The 20,785-nt window shown below is 26.7% G+C and overlaps 1 protein-coding gene across 8 annotated transcripts in view; it reads left to right on the top strand.

Moving 5' to 3' along the window:
- LOC127279175 (mushroom body large-type Kenyon cell-specific protein 1) overlaps positions 1–20,785 on the top strand; it is a 189,345-nt gene that overhangs the window by 149,829 nt on the left and 18,731 nt on the right. For 6 of the 8 annotated variants that reach the window (XM_051301384.1, XM_051301383.1, XM_051301386.1 and 3 more), the window contains 5 exons: positions 9,703–10,292; positions 10,366–10,632; positions 12,996–13,232; positions 13,769–13,869; positions 18,122–18,509. In XM_051301384.1, the coding sequence (XP_051157341.1) occupies positions 9,703–10,292; positions 10,366–10,632; positions 12,996–13,232; positions 13,769–13,869; positions 18,122–18,509 (1,583 nt within the window). The remainder of the gene's footprint in view (positions 1–9,702; positions 10,293–10,365; positions 10,633–12,995; positions 13,233–13,768; positions 13,870–18,121; positions 18,510–20,785) is intronic. The other 2 variants (XM_051301388.1, XM_051301389.1) reach the window with 2 other exon arrangements.

Genomic DNA, 20,785 nt, shown 5'->3' on the forward strand with positions numbered 1-20,785 from the left:
TTACTTGAGAAAAGGATTTCATATGCGCATCGCAACGCGACTTTGATGCTCGGGAAAAAGAATACGAAAGTAGTTCGATCTTGGTGTTGCGAAGTCTCTTTTCAGACATATATATATATATATATATGTAACCTTCTTCGAAAGATTGTAAATGATTTTCATGAGATTTTAGTTTTCTAAAGTTACATTGTTCTCAACAACAAAAATAGATTTTATTCTTCGCTTGATTAGATTAATTTTTCCTTTTGTTAAATATTTAAAGTTAAGTAAAAAACAATTGTTGGTGAAAATATTTGTAATTTTTTAAAAACTATTACATTATTTATTTACACGAAAAAAAAGGAATTGCTTACAGGATGCTAAGTGATGTTTGCTATCGGATCTATCAAAATTAGTAAGCACAGCTAAATTTTTTTGCTAGGACGACACAAAAGTTTGCTGTGATGAACAATATCAGTCTAAATTTTTAAAAATTTACTTTCACAGCAAACTTTTCTGACCCCACAACAAATTTGTTCGCTGTCCCTATATTAGCTAACATAATTTGATGCAGTAGCAAATAGTTCGCTGCCACAGCAAACTTTTTCTGAGCGTGTATATTATTTTATTTATAAAAATATTATTCGTCAAACTATTTTCTAGATACACGGAAAAAAAGGAATTGCTTACACATGCTAAATGATGTTTGCTATCGGATCTATCAAAATTAGTAACTACAGCTAAATTTTTTGCTATTACAACGAAAAAGTTTGCTGTGATAAACAATATCAGTATTAATTTTTACAAATTTACTTTCACAGTAAACTTTTTTGACCCCACAGCAAAATTGGTTCGCTGTCCCTATTAGCTAACATAATTTGATGTAGTAGCAAATAGTTCGCTGCCACAGCAAACTTTTTCTGAGCGTGTATATTATTTTATTTATAAAAATATTATTCGTCAAACTATTTTCTAGATACACAGAAAAAAAAGAATTGCTTACAGATGCAAAGTGATGTTTGCTATCGGATCTATCAAAATTAGTAACCACTGCTAAGTTTTTTTTGCTGTGACAACAAAAAAGGTTTGCTAGGATAAACAATATCAGTATTAATTTTTAAAAATTTACTGTCACAGCAAAATTTTTTTAACCCAACGGCAAATTTGTTCGCTGTTCCTATATTATAATATAGGGACAGCGAATAAATTTGCTATGGGTGTTAAAAAAATTTACTGTGACAGTAAATTTTTAAAAATTAATACTGATATTGTTTATCGCAGCAAACTTTTTTGTTGTCACAGCAAAAAAAATTTAGCTGTGGTTACTAATTTTAATAGATTCAATAGCAAACATCACTTAGCATCTGTAAGCAATTCCTTTTTTTCCGTGTATCTAGAAAATAGTTTGACGAATAATATTTTTATAAATAAAATAATATACACGCATAGAAAAAGTTTGCTGTGGCAGCGAATTATTTGCTACTACATCAAATTATGTTAGCTATAATATAGGGAAAGCGAACAAATTTGCTGTTGGGGTCAAAGAAGTTTGCTGTGGAAGTAAATTTTTAAAAATTTAGACTGTTATTGTTTATCACAACAAACTTTTTCGTTGTCATAGCAAAAAATTTAGCTGTGGTTACTAATTTTGATAGATCCGATAACAAACATCATTTAGCATGTGTAAGCAATTCCTTTTTTTTGTGTATCGAAAAAAATTGAATTAGGTAATATATTAAAACACTATAATTTATAAAAATAAAAACTTTCGTTTTCCTGCAAATTGAATATATTCATAAAATCATTCACAATTTACCGCTATATATACCTATATATATATATATATATATCTAAAGTGGGTAATCTTTATAAGTAACTTAAACAGTTTTATCTTATCAAGAAAAACTTTTAAATATGTTAATAACTTAATACAAACAATTCTCTTCACTCAATGAAAGTGAAATATCGACATAAATTAATAATAGTTGTTATTTATAAATATTTTTCTCGTAATTAATGAAAATAATTGACAGTAAAAAATAAAAATAATTAATTATAATTAAATTAATAAAAAAATAAAATTTATTAAATTATGCTATAACCTTCAAAAATTAAAAATAAATAATTTTTTGCCTAATTAAAAATTAAACTAATTAAAATTTTAAATATTTTCAAGATATACTGAGAAAAAAATTTAATTAATTCGAATAATCTGTTATGTTAATATTATATAAATATTTATTTGTTTATTTATTTTGAAAACTAAATAATAAATAAATAAAATATAGAAATTATTAGTTGCTTTTTATGTATTACCTAATTTAAGGAAATACTATGAAAAAAAAAATTGAAAATAAAATAAAGAATTTTTAAAATTCCCAAAATAAAATGAAAAATTTGTGGAAAAAACTGAGAATATAGTGGCCAGTTTACAAAAAAATTGATCAATTTTAGAAACGAGAATTTGAGGCGAAAAATTGCTTTAAGAACGAAAATTTTGAAAATAAAAAGAAAATCGAGGAAATAGAAAGTCATCTTAGAAAAGAAGAAACTGTAAGAAAAATTGAAATTGCAGAATTTGAAAAAAAAACGAGAATTCGAGAGAAAAAATAGAGAATTTCTACCTATTTGCGAATATAAATAAATTTTAAGAATTTCCAGAAAATTTAATTAATTAACCAAAAAAATCCAGTAAATTAAATAATAAATGAAATAAATAAATTTTTTCATAAAAAATATTGTAAAAAATTCTATCAATTTTTTTTTTTAAATTAATTATCGAATCATGAAAATAGATATAAAAATTAATAAGAAAAATTGATTGACTCATATAGCGAAAAAAAAAAAAAGAAAAAAAAATTAACATATTTTTAATATAAAACGCATTTACAGAAAATGAGGGGGAAAAATATATATATTTTACAAACTCTATGTAGAACTGGAGTGTTTTGAATAATGAACAGACTTTAATTGCAATCTGTGTGTGTGTATGTGTATTAATTGAATTTGTATTTGAAGATGACACTATATACGTGTGTGTGTTGGTGTGATAATGTTTTATAGTAACGTCTGCCGGCAACAGGCGTCACTATTGCTTCGAAACATTTGACAAACACTAATAATTTATTCAGATGTTTTTCATGTGCGCATTCGCATAAACGGCATTATTATACCTTTAACGTCCATCACCTCTCCTCCAATGCCATTTTTTTTATCATCATTTTTCACCGTTCAAATCAACCGCGCATCCGGCAGTTAATCGACCTTCGCAAAACTATTTCATTTTCAGACTCAATTTTCTGAAAAATTAAAAAAAAAATGAATAATTTTTTTTTTAATTTTACATAACATGTTTATATAAAAATAATTGTAAATATTTTTATATCAACTTTTTTATATTTATAACTAACTTTTAAAACTAATTTGCTTTTATTATTAACACCTCCAAAGAAAAGATATAATATTTGTCTCAGCACTTTATTTGGTTTAAATAAAATTTTATTTGGCTCAAATATATTTTTTACCTATGTCGAATAAATTTTTTATTTAAAACAAATAAAAAGCTGAGACTAATATACGTTTATTTAATTCAAATAAAATATATTTCCTTTAAATATAATTTTTCTCTGGGTGTAGAATATTCAAAGTAAAAAATTGTTACTACTTTCTTATTTTTTATATACCAACTTCTTTTTTTTTTAATTGTTTCAATATTTTTTAACTATTGTTTTAAGAATAAACAAAAATGATTAAGTCACAGCGATTGAAAAATAAAATACGAAAAAAAATATCAATATACGCTGTTTAGTGTAACGATTTTACAGAATCAAAAATATATAAATACATATAAGAAAAGAATAAAAAGTTTTCCCAATCAACAAATAACGAATGCATTATTCATCTCAATTTATTTTATCGACCGAGAATTTATTTACATAAAGTTGAATACCAAAGTATATATTCCACGTGTTGGGAAAACTCGAAAAAGGGATGAATCCAAAGTTGGCTGATAGTGGGCGGAAAAAGGGTCAAGTGAGAGATGACATGAAAACTGAATGGGAGAATAGTAATATATATATATATATATAAATTCATACAAGGGCAAATCTTGATACCGAAAAAATTTCTGACATTGAGAATATTATTATTATTATTTTAATAATTCATTTATTATAATTAATATATTATTATTAATTTTATTATTTTTATTATTTTTATTATTATTATTATTATTATTATTATTTAAATATTTAAAAAAATTCAAATTGGAATTTAATTTTTTTCGGTGTATATAGAATTGTCAAAACAACCATATGGATTATTTTATAGGGCACAAGTCGATGCGCGCTCTGGATAACAAATTGATCGATGCATTTAACAAACATATAATAATACAAACACTGATGCGAATATAAAACTATATATATGTATATATGATGCAAAAAAAGACAAAAGGACAAATCATCAAGACAGAAACTAACACAACATGGTCGTTAAATCGAAATGATTGTATCAACATTTAAACTTCAATTATTTATAGTAGAGAAAAATTATCGATTCGTTTATAAATTACAAGTACAATTCTGAAAAATAGCTAAGTAGTTGCTTTTTTATATAGAAGCAATTTTTTTTTTTTTTGTAAATAACTTATTTTTATTATGATTTAAAAAAAAGTAATTTTTTTAATTATACAAAGTAAACTAAAATTTTAACCTCAAACCCCTCTAGACCTAGAAATTGATCTAATTTTAAGGTTATGTTTTGGTCAAGAAACCGCTAGGGGCACTAGGTTAAAACATAACCTCAAAATTAGTGCAAAATACTAATAAACCAAAATGGCGCTGGTTTCGGCAAACATAACCTTAAAATTAAGTCAAAACTAAAATACAAACAAAAATTTAAGATTAAATTAAGCTGCGCATCGCTATAATAAATAAAAAGAAATCGAATTTTCAGTTACTTTTTGAAAAAAGAAACTTCTAAAAAATGATCAATTTCTAGAAAATCATAAGAAGAAAAGTGAAGAAAGATCAAGTCCATTTTCCCCCCTCTCTCATGGCTCATGCTCAATTACCAATAGATCGCGTCGTGCTTCGCCAAACGCTCGTCCGTATAATGCACCGAACCGATTCCACGGGCATCGGAGCAATTTAATTTGTGAATTCCGTACTGGTCGGAATGGCACGAATGGTTTCCAGAAATACATAGCGTTCTGTCCCTAATGACCTGCACTGTCCGGTGGTCGTGTCGACGACAAAATCAATCCTCATAAATAGATGAGAAATTTAAAAAAAAAATTCTAATTTTTCTGACAATTAAAGATTAATAATAATTTGAATTTAGTTAATAAAATTGTTAAGTGAAAAAAAAAATTGACGAAATCACTAAAGTTTACTATTTAACCTTTAAACTGCCATATAGCGGTCTTTTAGACCTTTTTTAGATTATTATTTAAAGTACAATAGAAACTTTCAAATATTTTATAAAAAAAAATAAAAAAAAAATTCAAAATTCGTTAAATTTTGAAATTGTTGTATATATAGCTATCTGTTATACCGACATTAGGCGTAAGTGTTCGTAAATGCGCATCTTCGTGCGCAACTAGTTCTGTTATCATAACCTATAGAAAGATATCGAACAATAAAAATGTTAATAATTACATAAAATAATATATTACAATTCTAATAAATAAAGATGTAAATAAACATTTTAAAAATTTAAACTTCTACAATTTTAGCATTCAGCAATGTAAAAATTATTAATTATTATTTATCTAGTAAAATATACTTCTCTTAAATATACTTTTTTCTTCAATTTATAATTAAAACAAATTAAAATTATTATAAAATACAATAACCTTCTAACAATATTCGAAAAATGAATAAATTATACTCTCTAAATCTGAATTAGTCACCGATTCGTTTATTAAATGAATTAGTAACAGTAATTATTTATTTTGTAGTCAAAAATTACTAATTCATTAGTTAATCTGATTTTTAGGTTATGTTACATGACTAAAAAATTAGTAGATTTATTTCTACCACTAGGCGTAATTTTTTATCATCTAAATTGATAATCTATAGTGTTTTAAAATTTAAAGAATCATTCCAAATTTTCACACAGGGTTTTTAGTAAAAATTTGTGTAGAATTTATTATATTTATATAAATGAAAATCTGGTTTATAACCCACACGTGCACAAGTGCGTGACTATTTGAATCGGGGCGCGTGCCATCGTCGTCGTGCTAATGCAGTGCCAGTGCCATGCCGGGTGCCTGTATATATATATATATATATATAGGTATACATGTATATATAACGACGAACCAGTGATTGCTCGATTCACACGATAATTGCCAACGTATATCCGGAGCTTACACGAGATCCGAGACTCTCGTTCAACTCATCGTCCAGAACGTTACGTGAGAGAGGCCCTCAATTGCTTTTTACAGTTAACTAATGCTCACATTCTTATCCAATCATCGCGGGTTAACTATTATCGCAAAATAAGATTCAGAAGAAAAAAAAACGATGAAGACGCTTATTCAGTTCCTTTTTTCATTTATAAATATATATATACATATACAGTTAGAAACAGGCGACACAACCTAAAAAACATCGGACAAGTGACCGATTAATTCGAGGGTTCCGTGTACACCCGACAATAATAACCTCTTTTTTATATAGAAATAAATTATAAATAACTGGACAGGGTCATTTTGTGCAATTTTTTCGAAAAAAGTCGATTTCTTTCCTTTCTAGCCCGTAGCCATCAAATCCAATCGGTCTCGCTATATTTTTCCTGTAATCTACACGTAAAAATACATATGTGTACTAAATTGCAATGATAGACATTTTTTTGGAATTTCATTTATTTAAATATTAATTCCAGTTACAATTTATTTATAAAATTTATGAACTTAAGAACATGGAATAGACATTGCATTAATAAAATAAACTTCACGAATAAACTGTACTAAACAGCAGTGCAGGGCTTGGCACGTAGAAGAGCATCCTTTCTTATAGAACTGGTGTGACTAATTTTGATTGGCCCAGTCTGAACATTTGCTCAATCGCCATCAGTGTAACCAATCAAGTTCACTTAAATAGTTTAAACTTAGTGACCACACTTTTAATACTTCAGATAGAATTTACGTAGAAAAAATTACATTTAGGTAAAAACACTAAAAAAACCAGTAAAGAAAAAAAAAGATACTAAAATATTTCTCCTACTAAAAATGTTACTGAAGGACCAAAATCTTACTAAATTTCGTGGGAAAACCACTAACTTGGCAACACTGGCAGAATGAAATCTCTAATCGTAAATCTATTAAGCTATTACATGAGAGAGAAAAGGATAGAAATATCTTTTGTCCTTTTCTCTCTCATGTAAAAACTTAAGATTTAAGATTAGAGGTTTCATTCTGCTTAGGCCTAATAAATAGAAAAAAATTGTAGGTTATGTTTATGATGTAAAAATACATATAGCAGAAAATTATAGATTATGTTTATGATGCTTTGGTGTATAGGATCAACTCTCAATAATAGAAATATAAACAATAATATAATTATAAATAGATAATAATTATATAATATAAACAAATACATAAAAACTGATTTTGATTTTACGTAATTAAAAAGGAACTATCATAAACATAACCTATAATTTTCTGCTATAATTAAGCCTCTTTCTTCAGAGCACATCACCTATATTATTCAATTAAAAAAAAATTCAACAAAAACTTTTTTCTAAATAATAGAAATTTTTTCTATCGCAAAAAAAATTGCTACAAGCTAAATTATTTTTAAACAATAAAAAAAAAATTTCAAATCAAAGTTAAAGTTTTCTTTTTGCTATCTGGAAATATCAATTTACATTGACAATTTTCATTATCGAAATAATTTTGATATTATGTAATATGATTAAAATAATATCATGAAGTTTATTTATTAAATGGAAACTGCATATCAGTTAGAAATTCACGATTCAGATGCAAAATAGATTCAAATTTCATGTATCACTTGTCCTAGAACCTTGATTGAAACAATTTTTCCTTGTATTTTACAGTCAAATGATCGAACCAACTGGTCAGATTTCAATCCCACCGCAGTTGAAACATAGTCATTGTTTTGCTAATTCTCTTGCAATATTGACCTGAAATTATCGAAATACGTCGCATTGCGGGAAATTATTCGAAAATTATAGAGCACGTGTACAATGCGCGACATGAAATTGCGCGAATTATTCAGAGCTGAAAAAATAAATACATATATATATGTATATAACCCAAAGAATTTTACCCCATGTATCTTATTGGTTCAATTATAACATTCATCAATTTAACGAAGCGGTAAAATAAATTTTCAATTCAGACAAAAATTTATTAAATATTCCATTTTTAATTAATCACAATAATTATTAAAAAATTTTTCTTTTTTAATCTACTGTTTATTGAAAAATTGAAAACAGATTTGGAAATTTATTTTGTCCTTTGTAATTTTTGTTCTTACATAATTAATCAGATTTTTTTTTTTTTTTGCTATTAATAAAGCAGTAAAAATAGTTTTCTGTTGCAAACAGATTTCGAAAATCTGATAATTGTAATTGTAAATTTGAACAAGTTTTCGACAAAAAAAAAAAGAAAAAATTGTAGGTCAAAATAATGAAAATATTTCTTATTTACAATTTCAATTGGCATTATCAATTGAAGACAAGAGAATGACAAGTCGTTAAAGACCACTTGAAGATGTCCACTAAATAATATTAAAAAGGACGTGAGTTACGTGACAAATGCAAATGGATTTAACGATTTAATTTACGTTCATCTAATATTTGTTGCTAAAAATGGATATTTTTGACAATACAATAATATTTTCCTATATTGAGAAAATGATTTTGTCAATTTTTCCAAGATTAATTAATAAATTCAATTTTTTTTTTATGAAACTATTTTCAAAGACGAAGTTGAGAAAAGGGGAACATTTAACTTGATTTATTTATTATTACGATAAATTTAAAATTTTTTGATTGAACCTATTTAAACAATTTATTTATTATTTTAATTTATTTATATTTAGGGAATTATTATTATTTATTATTATTTTTTATTATTAGTAATTTATTATAACTATTTTATTATTTTTAATTTTAAAATTCCAATGTCCAATCAAAGTTAGTTTCATTAGAAATAAATTATTGCAAATTAAATATAAGATTAGGTAAACTGATTAAAATAGATATAAAAGTATATTATCAATTTTCGTGGAAAAGAAGGGAAATTAATTTTTATTAAATTGTAGATTAAAAGATAAGCCCAATTAATTTTTAATCCAAGTTGAAGAAATCAGCATTAAAAACAGTATTTTCAATAATTTATACTTTGAAGTTTATTTCATTTTTTAAATAAAAAAATTTCATATCACCAAATTGGCAATATTGCTCGTTAATTTTTTTTTCAATAAATATTTATCAATTATGATGGAAAAATTCTCGTGTACGATTTATCATAATAATAAATTATTATTCAGATAAATTTTCCGAATTTTTTTCTATATTCAAAAATATTTAAAAAAAAAAAATCTAAAAATATTTTTAACAAAATTTCCTGTAAATAATTAATTATTAGGATAATATTTTGATTAGAAAAAAAAAGAATTAAAGAGGGAATTTAATTTTAAGAAAAAATTCACATCATTGTTTGAAGTAGTTGTGGTGGTGTCGCAGGTCTGGAGCGGGTAGCGGAGGAGTTGATGGGCCGTAGGAGATGGAAGCAATACCAGGACACCCTGTACACCGGGACTCGCAGCGAATCGTCAACGACGACAACAACAACGACGACGACGACGCAGCAACAACAACAACAACAAGCCCTTCATCAGAGGCTATATCCAACTGTAACAACAGGTTGCAATATCGATGCAGCGACATTAAATCAGGTGTCCCACCTGCGTCCCCAGGTGTTGCCAGCTCAAATAAAACAGGAGCTGCTTGTTCCGAAAATCCTCTCGAATCATCATTCCACACAGGAGGATCAATCGGATCATTCAGAGCAACGGGATCAGGAGGAATTGCATCGCGTCAAGCTCGAGCTCGATCATACCGAGAGTGGAATAGTCACCAACAATACCAACTCAATCAAGAGACGAGTTCGTGGAGACGACGAGAACGGCAACAAAGAGGAAGCCGAGGACGAGGCGGAAAAGAGACTCAAGCCCAATCAGGAGAACGACAAGTCCTCCAATCACCTCAACGAAAACGATCGAACCTCCAGGGACGAGGATCCGACCAAACCCAACGATACGGAAGGGACCAAGGTAAATAAATTTTATATCTGTTTTTTTTTTAAAATTATTATTAATTATTAATTATTCTCTTTTTTTTCATCAGGAACGGATAGAAGGAGTCGCGTTGGAGCGAATACAAGTGACACAGGGTTTGTTGAGGGTAAAAAAAGAGGAGGAACTACAGGAGCCAGGAATTCATGGGAATTCAACATCAGTGACAAACAATTCGATCAAGGAGACGGAACTGAATTCAGAGAACGTGTTCCTTGGAAATCGGAGAACGAGCCCACCACCGGAAGATTGGAAGCCATTGGACAAGTGTTACTTCTGTCTCGATGGCAAGCTGCCACACGACGACCAGGCGCCCCTTGTAAGTTTTTTTTTTTTTTTTTTTACTGTAAAAAAGAAAAAAAAATCCATCCATAGCAACTACTTAAGGATCATTCGCTTTGAACTTCTCTTTAAAGATTCATGAAGGAAGAGATAGTTTTCTCCAACACCTTTATATCCCTTCTATCAATAACTTTATCTCATTTCAACTTCTTTTTCCAGAATCATCTATAAATCTAAAAAAATCAAAATTTAAAATTCATATCTTCTTTACAAGATCTTATCTGTCATCATATTCATTTAATTTTCAAAGATCCTATTTGTCAATTCAGAAATCTGAAAGATACCAATTTAACTATTTATAAAGTATCATTACTTTATAAATAGTAAAGAAATATATATATATATATCAGAAAAATAAAGAGAGAAAAATAATGTAAAGTCTCATTAAAGATGGATTCAATTTAAATGCAGAGATGAAAAAATTTTTGAAACAAATTGTTTTTTTTTTTTTATCAGAAATCGGATTTGATTTAAATCAACATAGAAATAAGATTTTTCTTGGCAGATAAAAGTAGTTTAGGATCTTACGATGTTGAGAGCGTTAAATAAAACAGAAATTATCAAAATTTCTAAAACTATCGTTTTATTTCAGAAAAAAAAATAGTTTCATGTTATTACTTTATTATTATTTTATTATTACTATTAATATTACTATATTAATTAATTAGCATTAAATAAAATACAAATTCTGGATATTTAAATTTTTAAAAAGTAAATCACTTGAAGAAGAATTTAAAAACCAATTCAAAAATTAAATGCAAAAAAAATTCTGTGAACAATTTTAAAAACAATTGAGGAAAACAACTGATGGGCATAAAAACTATAAAAAAAAATAATTTGAAAACCTCAGTAACAAATGATCAATATGAACGATTGATTAGTTTAAAAAAACAACTGAATAAACGTGAAAGCAAGCAAAGAATAAAAATCAATCTGAAAGGAAAAAAAAGTCAGAAAATTTATAAAAAAAAAAAAACCTATTGAAAAAAATTGTCTTTTCCCTTTTCATTATTTTAGTAATTGAACAACTTAATATTCACTTTACAGTCAACTAAATAATCCAAAAAGTAACAAAAGAACGTAAAAACTACTCAACAACTTAAAATCGATCGAATAATTTTAAAAATAACAACAAAGAAGATATCGATCACTCCGAATTGGAATTAGAAAATAATAAAAACTATTTTTTATAATTTTTTTAAATAATTCAAGAGTGAAATAATATAATATAATTTATATAATTAAATAATATAAATAATATAAAATTTATATTATTTAACTTAAGTATTTTATTTTTTTTACTTAGTATATTAAATTAATATAATTATTTTAAATAATTTTTAAAAAATTAATATATTATTTAACTAATTTAAATAATTGAGCAATCTATAAAGCAACTTATCAACTTGAAGAACAACAACTAAATCCGAAAACTACTGATCAACCTAAAATCGACCAAACGTCTAAAAAAAAATACTATAAGAAACATATTAAAAACAAGTAAGCAATCTAAAAGTGAAAAAAAACTGATCAGCAATTTAAAAAGCAATCGAAGTTAAATTTATTAAGAAATTGATTTTCAAATAATTAATAAACCTTGAAAGCAGGAGATGGACCGAAACAGTAAATTAACTGATGAATAGCAACTGAAAAACTGATTAGAAGCAAATAATTTAAGCAGCAAGAATATCAATTTAATTTATTAATGATCAGCCTGAACAACATAAAATACCACTGAAAAGCTGAAAATACAATCAATATAGAAATAATTAATTATTTTAGAAACAACCGATCTGAAAAAGCAACAATCAATCTAAACTGAAGAGCAACAAAAAACTGAAAAATAGACCTAAAAAAATCTACAGAACAGCCTAAACAACTAACAATCTATCTCAACGACAACTGATTTCACTAAATAATCTGAAGCTACTAAAACCAAAAAAAGAACCGAAGAATTTAAAAATACTACTGGAAATCAATTTGACCAATTTTAAAAGCGACTGACAAATCTAAAAACCATCTGATCAACTTATAAAAGCACCTGATCAACTTAAGAAGAACTTCAAAAAAAAAAAAAACACCTGATCAACCTAGCAAACAACTAAACATTAAGAGATTATTAAAATTAAGAATAAATCTTAAATTTACTGATCAGATCAAATCAACAGAACATTCCAAAGTGATTTACTGTGATGAATTAAAAAAAAAAAAAGGGGCACAATTTATCAGCCGATAAAAGCAACTGATCAATCCATTCCTGTCCAAGAGTCCTCACAACTTTTCCTTGTGAACGTGTTTTGATTATCGCGAATCGTAATCGAATTGTGTTTTGGTTGACAGAGTCCTCAGAGTGACAGCAGTAGTAGTTCACGATCAGCTGAGTCTCCGATGTCAGTTCAGGTCGACCCCATGGCGGCATCAGTGGTAGCAGCCGCTCTTGGCACCTATCCAACATTACTGCCACAATGGTGTCTACCACCGAGAGAGGCACCCCACGTCAACATGCAAGCACATCAGGATAATGCCTCAGGAGTCGATCAGCCCCTCGATCTCTCGGCCAAGCCCAAAATTTCTCAGGTAAGTCCCTTTCCATCTTCCCCCCTTTAAAAAAAAAAAAAAAAAAAAAAAAAATGTTTCAATTCTTTCAAAAAAAATAATAAACAAATAACATCGAGATCAACTCCTGCCAAGGTTAATCAAACTCTCGACATCCATTTGAAATTCTCATCGTTTTTCTTTTTTTTTTTTCCTTTTTTTATTTCGTTATTTACCTCAAAAATTATTTCCGATTTTTTCGTATCATCATTATTTAAAACAAGAGTTCTTTCTTGAATTATATATATTAATTTTGCAATTATGATTTCATGTTTTATTAATTTGATATTAATTTTCTGTATACTTTACATTATTTTTTTTTCTGAATAGTGAAGTAACATTTCCAATTTCTACTAAATAATATCGATTTTTTATCTGCAAAATATATTGAAGAAGAAAAAAAAATTGGAAATGTTAGATCTTTATTTTTGTTATTAATTGATTTATGATTTTAGACTTTCAAGGAAGTCTATATTGTATTCACATGAGTTCTCATTATTTTTACGTTTGTCCTATAGAAGAATCATCGTCGTTTTCAGGACAACAATTTATCTTTGTTGGAACAACAAAAAATACCTCTGCGAATGCCAGCGGGCCTCGATCCCAAGACGATATTCAAGTAAGTAATTTTCAAAATTTCTCACTTTAATTTTCCTTTTGTCTTCTCAAATTGTTCTAGTAAAAAATAATTTTTCAAAAAAAATTATAATTTTCAGAATAAATTTTCCATTTCTTATCGAAATACTAAAATTAAAGAAATTATAAAATATTATTAATATAGAAAATTAATATATAAAAATATATTAATAGAAATTATTATTTATTATTCGATTAATGACAATTTTACATTTTCGAAAAAATTGCCTTAGAAGTTTTTATACATAGTAAAATTTCTATTTTTTTGTTTTTGAAAATTCTATATGTTTCTCGAGATAAAAATTTGAGCTGTTTTGACACTCGCGGCAAAAAAAAAAAAAAAACAATGAGCAAAAAAAAAAAAATCCTAAATGATATTTAAATGACTGTCGCGAGAGTGACGATGCGCGACTCGTTGTTTCTGATATAATTTACATTGCGTGACTAAGGAGGAGGTAATTGGATTCCTCTCTTGAAAGAAAGATCTCGATTGTACGTGGTGCGATGCTAGAAGATCTATTTGCAATGTGTGATAAGAACGCATATATATATATATACACAGAGAAACTTTAAACTGCAATCTGGCAACGTATAGACTTTGGAGAATGATAACCCTGATTTCATCAGCTAATTAGACAATCGTTTTGCAAGATGGATAACCTCAACCTTGCTTTACTAAGAAAATAGTCTAGGAATATAATAGCTTTTATCGGTTAGAGAAATTTCTACAGATGCATTTTATCACTCTTTTAAATGACTAATTTTAAAAAAATTCCATATCATTTCTATTGCAATCATCTTCAAGTTTCAAATTTCACATTATAATATCTGTCATTGAAAATATATTCTATCGAAATAATTTGAAAAAAATTCCAAAAATTGAAATTCATAATTTTATTTCTTAGAACTAAAATAAATAAGATACTAGAAAGAAAATTGCGAAAAAAAAAAATTCGAATCTTCGAAAAAAATGTAATTTTTAAAGTAAAAATAATATTTTTCAAGAGTTCATCAAACTGATTATTTGTTTTTCTTTGTAGGTAGGTTACTAGTTGAGAATAAAAAAGGAGGCAATGTTCGATAAAGTCGCATTTCAAGGAAAAAAAAAAAAAAAAAAAAATGAGGCAGATTCACCCTGACAAGATTGACACCTCGCCACCCGTCGCAAAAGCGTCTTCCTTAATCGGATTTCTTATCGGACATGTAAACGTACTTGTTACCAGATCTGGCATTTATTTTACGCATAGTCTCGCGGGTCACGGCAAATCGACAATAATTATCCAAAGAAGGGGGAGAGTAAAAGAACCCATAATATACCAGTGCGTTGACCTCATTGAGATTTCGATTGTGTTTTCACAATTTATATTTTGCGCGTCAAAAAATTTTTTTTTTTTTCTTTTTTTTTATCATCTTCTATTATTAGTCACCGTAATCTACACCTCGAATACATCATATGTCTTTCATACTATCTCATATAAATGCCAAGAATTTTCTTTTTCCTCTTTATATATATATGTATAAAGTGGGGACCACTCACAAAATACTCCGGTGCACAACCAAGTGCAATTAAACTTACTGATAAGATATAATTCCTGGTTAAATTCAGTCATAAACTTGTTTCTGCATGTTGCCAAATCGACAAAATATTATATAGGTGTGTGGGAATTTTCCTAGATTAAAACAATTTTCAATTTTTTCTCTCTCTCTCTCAAATATTTCACGTTTCATATTGGAAAAATAATTTTATTGTAAATTAGAAATAAATTATTTCATTACATTTATTATTTGAAAAAATTTTAATTTTTTAGAAGAAAAAAAAATTTGAGATTAATTTTCCAGGTTTTTTTGAAAAAATTTTGAGAAAATTTTTGCCACTAAGCTTGAAATTTAATTTTTTTTATTTGACAGAATTTACTTTCAGAGGATTTTTTTTACGTATTCGAATTATTATTTAATAGAAATTTCATTTAACCGAATTTCTATATTTAAAAAATGATTAATTAAACGAATTTTCATTTGTTCGAATTTGCATTTTACAGAATTCTTAAAAAAAAAATTAATTTTACAGAACTTTCAATTCGTTAATTCAATAGAATTTCAATAGAAATTCTTGTAAATGGAATTTTTTGATAATAATTCGATTAAAAGTAAATTCTATGTCATGAAATTCTGTCAAATTAAATTTTTAACAATTTAATTTTAAAACTTATTTTTGCGTTTTAAAATTTTCCATTTTTTCAAAAAAAAAAAATGTTAGTTTCGCGAAAAAAAATTATTTCCAAAGAAATTTTGAATGAAAATAAATTTAACTCTCTTAAAATAAGTTTTATTTTGAAGAAATTTTATTGTTTGATAAAATATTGTAAAATAAATTCTAGTTTTTGGAAACAATTTTTTCTTTTTATCTTGGATTAATTTATTTTCAATTTACAAATTCTTGCTATTCGCAATTCAATTGAATGAATGAAAAATATGTAATTTTATTCATAATCTTATCGAGCATTGCAGTTTGTACAAAAATTGATAGACTTCCAGGTATTATTCTTTGTATTTCACTAATTCGATTGACCATTTTCATTATAATTAGCTTTATTGAATCAATTTTAAAACCTTTTTATTTCTCCAAATTTCACTTCATTTTTTTTACAAATTAAACGAAAAATCATTTTTATTTTTCAGTAATAAAATTTTTAATACCAAATAGATTTCTAATTTCTTTAAAATTAGTAAAATAAAAAAATTTTCTCATCTTTTGCACAAAATTTGGGTGATTCTGAAAAATTCTACTTTCAAAACAAAAAATTTATATACATTTTGTTTTTAGAGAAAATTAAAAAATTTTATTTATAAAATTGATTTACAGCTATTTGAAAATTGACACTAATTTATAAATTGCTCTTTGACTAATTGTAGTGATAAATATTTCTTTCACAATTAAATATCTATTTTTTGAAGTAATTTTCATTATTTCTTTCATTTTTTTTTGCGAATAGTTGATTTGTCTTATCTTTAGTATAGAGAAAATTTACGAAGCTATAGAAAGAGAGAGATCAGTGAACGAAAAAAAAAAAATTGCAGTCAGTATGGTAAACAAAAAAAAAAAAAGAGCCGATAAATTCAGACTGTGCCACGGTAGCTTTGCGCCTATCAGTCTTGTATATAGTCGAAATGCACTTTTATCTGCGAATTCTGTTGACCGACAACCGCCGGTCATTGAACTCGTTAAAATGACTCGATCATACCAACTAAGAACCAAGGATAAGGAGACACGCGACGATTCTCTGCAGTTGTTATTCATAATCTTATCAGTAATAACAGATTTTGCAAAATCGATTAATTTCTCGGTAATTCAATTTCTTTTTTTCCCCAAACACCTGGCGAAAGAAAAATATTTATTGTTTTGCCAAAAATAAATAAAAAAAATGAATTTGTGAAATAGTTACGCAGCACGTTTACTAGACATATTCTTCTATTGAAATATTGAAATAAATGGAATATTGAAATCAATTGGATGCAATGTAAAATATGATCTAATGTATAAAATGGTTATTGAGTTTGAATTAATATTGGAATGAAATAAATAGGAATAGGTAAGGATATTGATTTTGGGGGAGAAATTGAAATGAAGCATCCGTACTCGATTAACAATAATATAATCAGGTGCTTGAAGAGGAAAGCTAGTATATTGAAAGGAAACACGTGCCTTCGATTTATCGAGCACGTGAACACGCTTTGCACAACTGAAAGTTAACATAGCTTCAATAAGAAGCCCAGTGGCCTGATTGCAGCTCGATCATTAGCAGAATTTTCGTTGACGTCACTCTTGCAATGATTCACAGTTTCAAAATCATTTTTAACATACCCCTTCTTCTTAAAATAGTGATAAAAAAAAAGAATGCTCTAGATCATTTATTCTTATCAACACAAAGAAAGTGGCACGTTCTTTTTTGTTTTCATTTTTCGATTTTTTTTTTTTAATTTCTTTATCCCCAGAACGTGACTTTTGTCTGAATTTATTAGTCAGCTTGAATTTTTTTTTAAACTGATTTCTATTTTCGACTATAAAATTGAAATTTAATTTTCCTTCTCAAAGACATTTTTGATAAAATTAATTTTTTGTTTGAAAAATAGAAAATATTTATTTAAATGCTAATTAGAGAAAATGCGGAAGGAATATTTTTGAGATATTGGTATTTTTTTTTTTTTTTTGTTAAATAATGATATTTTGTTTGCAGTTCGTGTTATCGGGCGAAACCAAGGCTGACGGGTACAACGGGTGCAGGAGGTGTTGCAACGGTTGGAGCTGGCGGTGGTAGAAGAACGTACACCGAGGAGGAGCTGCAGGCAGCCCTGAGGGATATACAGAGCGGAAAACTAGGGACCCGTAGGGCAGCTGTGATCTATGGAATACCGAGGAGCACACTGCGCAACAAGGTCTACAAACTTGCGATGGAAAAGGAAAGGGACGCGTCCCTTACAAGCACCATTTCACACCCTCACGAGTCTTGCGTTCCAGCCACGATCACGATTACCACCTCCACAACAACAACAACAACAACAACTACAACACCAAATACGACCCAAAATGCATCTGCAACCACTCCGCCCTCGCAAGTGGATGAGGTAGGTTTTGGGGACAAAAACGAGCGTTGTAATACGAAAACCAACTAACTAGCGCACTAATTAAAACAATTCTCTCTCTCTCTATATATACCTTAACGCGTAATGAGAATCACGGAAACTATATGACGAAAACCTCCTTGCAACTCGATTCGCGACTGCAATTTATTTATTTTTATTCTCGTTATAGAAAAAATCCAACAAAAGATTCTTTTAAAGCAAATTTTAATTGGAAGATTCGATGGAAATGCGGACAAATTGAAAATGTTTCTCAATTCTTATTTCAAAAGGATTCTCAGTTTATTTAAGTCCCGTTCAATTTTTCTTAATTTTAACTTTACAGGGGGAAAAAAATATCAAATTTTTCCAAAGTATTTTCAGATCGTAGAAAATAAAAACTCATTTGAATCATGATACTAAATTATGTATTTTGTAAAAAATTTTCTAGTTTTAAAATTTCTTATATAAAAATTATGCTTTATTTTACACATTTTGAAAATACTAAATAAAATTTGATATTTTTTTTCCGTGTAAATAAAATAGTAAAAGCAGTAAAGTATGAAAAAAAATTTTCAAAAATTGTTCGATATTTATTTTGAGAATGATTTAAAGAATTTTTTATATTTATTCAGTGTGACCACCCAACCGGGAGAAACGGGAATCAAACCAATAAAATTTTTGTAAAAAAAAAGTAGTTTTTTGACAATTTAAAAAAAAAAATCGTAGGATACAAACAGTTTTAAAAACAAGAAATTTAACTTTTAAATTACGAAAAATATAGTAAATTTAATTTGATTTTTACATCACACTTAAAATGATCTAAAAATAGTTTAAAAAAAAATAATAAATTTTTTATTATTTCTCAGTAAAAGTAATTTTTTTCATAATTTATAAAATGATAATTATATTAATTATTATTATTTATTAAAAATTTAATTTGTCCGAATTCAATTATCTTCGTAAATTTTGCTTTATGGTTTCAATTTCCATATAGATGTGTTGCATACTTATAAATTATTTTCCAATCTCATGATTTAGATTAGTCATTAATAAGAGATAGAAACTGAAAAAAAATATTTTCAGCAAAAAAATATTTTTTTTTAAATTTAATTTAAAAAATTTATAACAAAAATTTCATTTTTTCAAAATAAGGATTTTAATTGACGACAATTAAGTTCTTAAAGAGTAAATTTAAATTAAATTACTTGATTTTACGAAAGTAAATCCATTTAAATTTCAAATAATTCGAATTTCAATTGATTTAAAATTATTTACGGTAAATAATTCACTTTTCTACTTATTTTAAGAAAAAAGGTATTCTTGTTCTAAAGAAAAAAATAAAAAAAGGGGTTTTTAAACTTAAAATTATTAGTTTTCTATTATAATTCATTAAATTTAATTTAAAAAAAAAATGTTGAGGTAAAATTTTTTAATATCAGAAAAATGTCACGGAAATTGAAAAATTGATTCTTGTGGCAACCCTGTTTTTAACCAACTAAACTGAATTGCGATTTATTAAATTAAAATTACGATGATTCATAGCTTCTTTAAAGGTTCCAATTTAGAAATAACGATTTATTGTTAAGAAATCTAATAATAAAACTCAAAACTTATTTCAATTGGAATTTATTATTTTGAACTGAAAATATTTTTTTCATTGACTATTTTTTTTTTTTTTTTTCGTTAAATTCATTTTTGTTGGAGAATTCTTTAAAAAAATGGAAGTTTGCAGAATCTTATTCCTGATTGGAGAATATTATTATCAAAGTTGAAGATTCAATTATTGAAATGTAGTTTTGGTTAGGAAGAATGAATGAAGCTTCCCCAAAACATACCTCTTGCATGTCGATTAAGTAGATTTTTTTTTCATTAATCATTTCATAAATTGAAATATTTTTTTTTTCATTTTAAGATTCAAATTAATTTCAAATTTTTTTGCTAATGAGAATTTTTTATCTGAATGGGAATCTACACTCATTCTTAAAGATTATCGTGATGCTGAGTAGTATCCTGTGTCATTTTGCATGGGTTGTTTAACTTTTTATCGCTATTTGTAGTTTAACATTCGGTCATTTGGTGCACGCGAAGGTGACGAGGCTCGAGGTAAGTTTTTAGAAAGATTCGTGCAGAAAGGAACTTAATTTATTTTTTATTCATCGCGTTTTTTCGTGAAAGAGAAAAATTGTTCTCTGGATTTCTCTTTCTTTAAATGAAATCGTTAATAAATATTAATTAAATAACTAATTTAAAATTATTATTAAATAGTAATTTATTTTTAA

This window comes from Leptopilina boulardi, unplaced genomic scaffold (genome assembly GCF_019393585.1).
Source record: "Leptopilina boulardi isolate dan_hultmark-lab unplaced genomic scaffold, ZJU_Lbou_2.1 LbouV2_214, whole genome shotgun sequence".
In the NCBI taxonomy this organism is placed as follows: domain Eukaryota; kingdom Metazoa; phylum Arthropoda; class Insecta; order Hymenoptera; family Figitidae; genus Leptopilina; species Leptopilina boulardi.